General features: G+C 62.6%; 2 protein-coding genes across 3 annotated transcripts in view; both read left to right on the forward strand.

The window, feature by feature from the left end:
* The window catches only part of PTPDC1 (protein tyrosine phosphatase domain containing 1), a gene marked incomplete in the record, with an annotated part of 669,594 nt that overhangs the window by 410,134 nt on the left and 252,530 nt on the right, over positions 1-6,930 (forward strand).
* LOC114200761 (lysine-specific demethylase PHF2) overlaps positions 1-6,930 on the forward strand; it is a gene marked incomplete at its 5' end in the record, with an annotated part of 41,313 nt that overhangs the window by 19,145 nt on the left and 15,238 nt on the right. For both annotated transcript variants that reach the window (XM_088018732.1, XM_028093063.2), the window contains 7 exon segments: positions 365-551; positions 1,225-1,387; positions 1,878-1,965; positions 2,337-2,443; positions 3,600-3,691; positions 4,627-4,716; positions 5,811-6,179. In XM_088018732.1, coding sequence (XP_087874858.1) covers positions 365-551; positions 1,225-1,387; positions 1,878-1,965; positions 2,337-2,443; positions 3,600-3,691; positions 4,627-4,716; positions 5,811-6,179 — 1,096 coding nt within the window.

Consider the following 6,930-nt stretch of genomic DNA (forward strand, 5'->3'; position numbering starts at 1 on the left):
GCCCAGGAGCGCCTGGGCTGTGTGTGAGACGCGCCATTTGCTGCCTGCCTCACCGTGCCCGGCAGCACCCTCCCGGGCCAGCCCGCACAGTCCCTTCTGGTTCTGCGGGAAAGGGCTGTCCCCAGTTCCCCGGGAGAGACTGGTGTTCGATCTTGGCGCGGCCGCGCCCGGCAGCTGGGCATCTTCTTCCCCCATGAACCTTAGTTTGCTTGTCTGTGGGACGGGGGTGGTGCCGCGTGGCCCAGGGTGGACGGATAGGTGAGAGACGTGGCGCGTGAGGAGGGATGCGGTCTCGGAGCCCCCTCCTGGCCGGGCGGCCTGGCAGACACCCGCCACTGGTGCCCCTCCCGCGCGTCTGCCCCAGGATGTCCGGTTTCGTGGAGCCGCCTGACATCGTCAAGAAGCTGTCGTGGGTGGAGAACTGCTGGCCTGAGGACGCGCTGCTGGCCAAGCCCAAGGTGACCAAGTACTGCCTCATCTGTGTGAAGGACAGCTACACCGACTTCCGCATCGACTCGGGCGGTGCCTCTGCCTGGTACCACGTGCTCAAGGTAGGCGCAGCCGTCTCCGTGCGCAAGGCCGCCTGCGGGCCCCGCGGGCCCGGTGGGGAGGGACGTGGTGTCCGGCCCTCGGGAGGCAGCGGGGGGCTGCGTGTCGCGTGTCTCTGCGGAGGGGGAGGCTCATGGAGCAGCTAACGGTGGCCCGCTGGAGCGGGTCCCAGGGCTCAGCAGTGTGCGTGCCCAAAGAGAGGCGCGCAGTGCTGGGAGGACTTCCTGGAAGAGGGGCCTGCCCAGCAGCGGGGGCAGGGCTGAAGGCTCCTGCCAGGGGGGCAGGGAGGTGTGAAGACAGATGAACAAGGGGATTGGAAGGAGACCACCAGGGTCTCCCCACACCTGCCTGAGCCCGACGTGGGATGGGCAGCTCAGCTCATGATCCCGCCCTGGAACCTACAGGGCGGGGCGGCCCAGACCCCAGGGCCCCCAGGAGCGGAGCTTTCCTGACAGTGGCTCCTGGCTTTGCCGCCGCATGGCTCACTTGTCCCAGTTCACAGACTACGCATTGCAAGGCCCACGTGGCGCCACCTTTCAGGGAGGGGACGGTGTTCCCGCCAGGATCCTCAGGGTCCGTGGGGTGTGGTGGGCTCTGTCCCCCCTCCCCCAGCGTGCCGGGTCGTGGTGGGCTCGGTGCCCCCCAGCGTGCCGGGTTATGGCCTCTCGTTGGCAGGGGGAGAAGATCTTCTATCTCATCAAGCCGGCTTCAGCCAATATCTCCCTCTACGAGCGCTGGCAGTCGGCCGCGAACCACAGCGAGATGTTCTTTGCTGACCAGGTGGATAGATGTTACAAGTGCACCCTCAAGCAGGGCCAGACGCTCTTCATCCCCTCGGGTGAGCACCCCGTCCTGTGCCCCATCGTAACTGCCAGGCTCCCCACCTTTGCCCTTGCCCTGGGGGCCTCCTGCTCTGCCGCGACCACAGCATCCGGGGAGTGGGCTCCTGGCCGAGGCTTGTGTCTGAGGACGATCTAGGGGTGCGCGCACTCTCCTGGGTTGTGGCAGCTCGGCCTCGGCCCCTCACCCTCCGTGTGGGGGTTGGGGGTGCTGGGCAGCCCGACCTGGGGCAGGCGGGGCCGGTTTCTTCAGTTCCTGGATTGGTGCCAGGCAGGAATGCCAACGTGGACACAGGCTCTCCTACCGGGAGGGCCCGGCCACCCATCACGTGGCGGGAAGGGTGTGTGCGGGCAGCCAGCCAGGGTGGAAGGGGGCACCAGGGCAGGCTGGAAGATGCCGAGCTCATGCGGCTGGGGTCAGGGCAGGCAGCGGCTGCGAGCCCGGCCTGAGAGCGCGCTGAAGGGCTAGCCACGTCCCTGCCTCGCCAGGCTGGATTTACGCTACGCTCACACCTGTGGACTGCCTGGCCTTCGCGGGACATTTCCTCCACAGCCTGAGCGTGGAGATGCAGATGAGGTAGGGCCACACCTGCCCCGGTCCCACCCAGCCGGGGTCCCTGCTGCCAGGCCAGTGTGGTGGCACCCCCCTGAGTTCTGGGCATGCCATTAGCCTTGTCTGTGGTCCTGCCAGGGCCCCTGGGTGACCTGGTTCCTGGACAGCCTCTGTGGCCCTTGGAGGGTGTGGGGTGAGTTGAAAGGCCTCTTCCTGGGCACTGGCCGCAGGGCAGTCATTCCGATGTGGTCCCCTGTTCCACCCAACCATGCAGGGTCAGGGGGCAGAGTGGCACAGCCTTGGTGTGGCCTTGTCCTGGCTGTGACATGGGCTCACCCTTAGTGTCACTTGCTCGGTGCTGAGTGCCCTGGACAATTGTTTGCTATGGTTTCCAGAGCATATGAAGTGGAAAGGAGGTTGAAACTGGGCAGCCTGACTCAGTTTCCCAACTTTGAAACAGCCTGCTGGTACATGGGGAAGCATCTGCTGGAGGCGTTCAAAGGTACGGGTGTGCAGGTTGGCGTCTCTGATGGTGGCTCCAGGTGTCTGGTTTGCATGTGGGGCTCGGGGATGTGGGTGTGGGTAATAGCTATGCTTTCATGCAGCCGGGCGGCCAGACCCTGGGGCGGGCTGAGCTCTGCGGGGCAGCGTGAGGCTGGATGGCATCCCGTGGGGCTGTTGATGTTTTGGAAAGAACGCTGGGATGTGTGTTCCCGGGGCCTGGCATGCAGAGCCTCATGTGACTGCTGATGGGGCTCATTCCGGATGTCGAGAGGCCTGGGGGTCTGCCTGGCTCTGGGCTTGCAGCTGAGGGACCCCTGTGGCATATCCCTGCCCTCCACCCCTGGCTTTCGTGGTCAGTGCCCAGCTCCCATCGGCCAGGCTGCATTCCCCCCGCAGGCTGAAGCCACCTCATCCGGAGCCCTTTGTACATTGACTCTTGCTTGAGATGGGAAAGCTAAAGAGAGAGATCTCGATCTTGCCTGGTCAGGTTTCAGTGAAATTTGTCCATCCCCAAATTCAGATCCCCGAGTTTCTCCCTGGCAGAGGGTGTGCCTAGGAGTGAGCCCATGGGGGCTGCCCTGGGGGCTCGTGGCAGGGAGGTGGGATGGGGCAGTGTGGGCAGAGCCAGACCCTGGGGATGGCCTGATGGGATGACCGCTGACCAGCCGGGTCTGCTCCTCCGTCAGCGGCCCAGAGTAGCAGCCAGTCCCCTGGTGGCTCAGAGGTCCGGCGGCTCTGCCTCTGCAGTGAGCTCCCCGGCCAGAAGGGGGGCACTTGGTCCCTTCTCTGCAGGGCTTGCCCAGCCCCCAAGGGCGTCTCAAGAGGCGGTGCTTGTCCCCGTGGCCACAGTGGGAGTCCCAGCTACCACTGCTGGGCAGAGGCCGCATGAGGTGTGGGTACACCTGCGGCCCCTCACTAAGGTGGGCCGGGGGACAGGCGGAGGGGACAGGCCCTGTGGGTGGATGGTGGGAGGGCCGGTCCTGCCCCTTGCAGGGCATCTTGGACAGGTCCCCCGAGGTTCCAAGATGGACCGTTGGCAGTTGGGCAGGTGGCAGTGGGTGGAGGTCCAGCCCTGACCCCGCCCCTGCCCACCATGTGAGGTCGCCTGCAGGCGGCACACACTCTCCTGACCCAGCCCCTCTACCTCCCGCCAGGTTCTCACAAGTCTGGGAAGCAGCTGCCTCCCCATTTAGTCCAAGGAGCTAAAATTCTCAATGGTGCTTTTAGATCATGGACGAAGAAGCAGGTAGGGAAGTGGGCCAGGTTGTCCCTGAGCAGAGGGGAGCGTGGCTGGTGGGGAGGCCTCCCCAGTGCTGGTCCTTCCTTTGCTGGGTGCCCCTTGCCCACCTGTAGCAGGGTGGGGGTGCTGGAAGCAGTTTCTGGCCTGAGGGCTGGGGGCCGGGGGGCCTGGAGAGTCTGTAGGGGGAGGGTGGGTGGTGGAGATGGCGCTGAGTGCACCTGAGGGGCAGGGGCAGGGTTGGACTCAGGATGGGAGATGGGAAGAGCCTCTTGGCCTCCCTGGCCACAGCCTAGGCATCAGCTCCGAAGTGGGCTTCACTCTCTGATGTGGGCCTCCCTTTCCAGTGTGTCCCCCCATTGTGCCCCCTGTAGCAGCATATGGCATTTTACCCCCCAAGGTACCCCCGACAGTATGCCCAGTGCCCCCCATGCCTCCCCAGCAGCACTGTCTGGTACCCTCCCAGGGCTGTCCTACAGCCACATCTCCGGCCTCAACGGCCTGGAACCGTGTCTGGTACCCCTCCCACCTCACCTCAGCCACGTGTCCAGGGATAGCGGCCTGGTGCCTAGGAAGGAGGGATGGCCTGCATCCGCTGCCCAGCTGGTGGTGGCCTCGGACACCTCGTCTTCTCTGGGACCCTGTGGAGATGGGTGGTGGCAGAGCCGTCTTATGAGTCTGGCTGGGGGCTGACTTGCTCGGGGAGCCAGTCCTTGCCTGTGTCAGCCCTTGCCCCGTGCCTGTCCGGGCTGCCGGGGTGCTGGGCTGGTAGGCAGGAGATGACTTGGAGGGACAGTGTGGGTGAAGCAGGATCCTCGGCAGTCAGGCCTCTGCCTCGGGGACCCTCTGGGTGGGAAGGGGGTGGGGCAGTGTGGCCTGGACGGGTGGATGTCGGCGCCCGGCTTGGGCAGCTGACTGCCAGCCCTGCGTGTGCTGCCCTTCAGGCTTTGGCAGAGCATGAGGACGAGCTCCCAGAGCACTTCAAACCTTCCCAGCTCATCAAAGACCTCGCCAAAGAGATCCGCCTCAGCGAGGTAGGACTGACCCGGGGGGCCACCAGCCCTGGCCGGGGAACCCTCTGCCTGCCTGGCCCTGGCCCTCCCCACGGCTGTTGACCAGGGTCAGCCGTGTCTGAGATGGCTCCTCCCCCCAGCCCTCTGAGGCAGGGTCATTGGCATGATGGGGACTCCGCGGCACCTGTGGCTGCCTGTGGCCTCCTGGCCGGAGCTCCCCAAGTGGGTGGGGAGGGGTCTGGAGGGCGGAAAATTCCAGCCGTCGGAGACCCTGCTAGTGTGAACTTGGACTGCCCCAGCCTCTCCGTGCCATGGGGTAGGATGGCAGTCCCCACCAAGGAGATAGAGGGGTCAAATGGCTGATGGTGTAGACGAATGGCACCTTGTCACATGGGTACTGTAGATGAATGTGTCACACAGTGGTGTAGATGGATGTGAGCATGTTGCATGGTTGCTGTAGGACAAATGTGTGTCACAGAATGGTATAGGCAGATGTGAGCATGTCACATGATGCTGTGGATGTCAGCATGTCCCATGGGTGGTGTAGATGGATGTGTTGTATGTTGGTATAGACAAATGTGAGTGTGTCACACGATGGTGTAGACAGATGTGAGCATGTTACATGATGGTATAGGATGTGAATGTGTCACACAGTGTAGACAGATGTGAGCGTGTCACACGATGCTGTAGGATGTGAGTATGTCACACAGTGGTGTAGACAGATTTGAGCGTATCACACGTATTTTATGTTGGTGTAGACAGATGTGTGTCACATGACGGTGTAGACAGATGTGACTGTGTCACACAATGCTGTAGGCAGATGTGAGTGTGTCACACGATGCTCTAGGATGGATGTCAGCATGTCCCATGGGTGGTGTAGACGGATGTGTTACATGATGGTGTAAACAGATGTGTGTCACACGACGGTGTAGACAGATGTGAGCATGTCACACAATGCTGTAGGATAGATGTCAGTATGTCCCATGGGTGGTGTAGACGGATGTGTTGTATGACGGTGTAGGCAGAGGTCCTTTCTGCTGGAGTGTCTCCCACAGCCTGGGCTGAGGCCCTCCTGGCAGGAGGCAGTTGGCCACCTCTCCTTCTCCTTTCCCTAGAATGCCTCCAAGGCCGCCCGACCTGAAGTGACCCCGGCCATCTCCTCAGATGAAGTCTGTTTTGGGGACCGGGAGAAAGAGGAGCCCCCATCCCCTATTGAGGCCAGCCCTCCTCGGTCCTTCCTGGAGAAAGTATCCAAAAAAAAGACTCCCAAAACCGTGAAGATGCCCAAGCCATCCAAAGTTCCCAAGCCCCCCAAGCCCCCCAAACCCCCAAAGCCCCCCAAACCACTGAAGCTCAAGGATGGGGGCAAGAAGAAAGGGAAGAAGTGCAGGGGGGCAGCCTCGCCCACCATCCCCAACCTGGACCTTCTGGAGGCCCACACCAAGGAGGCGCTGACCAAGATCGAGCCTCCCAAGAAAGGCAAGGTGGGTAACCTCACCCTCCTGTCTGTGGGCAGAGGGTCTGCAGACACCTCAGGGGCTGGCCTGTGGGGTGGAGCTGGGGCTGCTGTGTCCTTATGAGGCTCAGGGTAGGTGGGCTCTGCCCCGGTGAGCTTGGTGCAGTGGGGAGGGAGCCTCACGGGGAAGGCAGTGGTGTCTGTGCTGGGATGGGGGTCACCACACAGGGTCACTTGGGGGGATGAGGTGATTGGCTCCTCCTGGGCCCAGGCATTGGCTGAAATCTGAAGGTGGGTCAGGTGCCCAGTGGAGGGCAGTATGGAGGCAAAAGGGAGACTTATGATGTGGGCAGTTACTTGAGGGGCCTGAGCCCCTACAGACAGTGAGAGAGGCAGACCTGTCCCTGGGGACCTGTCAGTGTGACCAGAGGCCCTTAGGTGTGGGTTTCAGGGACCATGAGTCTGAGACCAAGCCCCATTGAGTGGGAGGTTATTACCCACTTCTCAGGGTGGGGGGTGGTCAGTGACAGCATTACAGGGCTGCAGTGGGACACCTCGGTTTTCCCTTCCTTAAGGCAAAGAGGGTGGGTTGAATGAACAGATGAACAGATGGATGGATGGCAGGAAGGGGGGAGAGAGGGAGGAAGTGGGGAGGGTGCATGAATGGTGGATGGTAGGTTGGATGGATGGATGGGTGGGTGGGTGATGGGTGGATGGATGGATGGATGGGTGGGTGGGTGGTGGGTGGATGGATGGATGGGTGGATGGGTGGATGGATG

This window comes from Eumetopias jubatus, unplaced genomic scaffold (genome assembly GCF_037043125.1).
Source record: "Eumetopias jubatus isolate StellerSeaLion01/CBP00866 unplaced genomic scaffold, mEumJub1_p1.0 scaffold_15, whole genome shotgun sequence".
NCBI classification, from domain to species: Eukaryota; Metazoa; Chordata; class Mammalia; order Carnivora; family Otariidae; genus Eumetopias; species Eumetopias jubatus.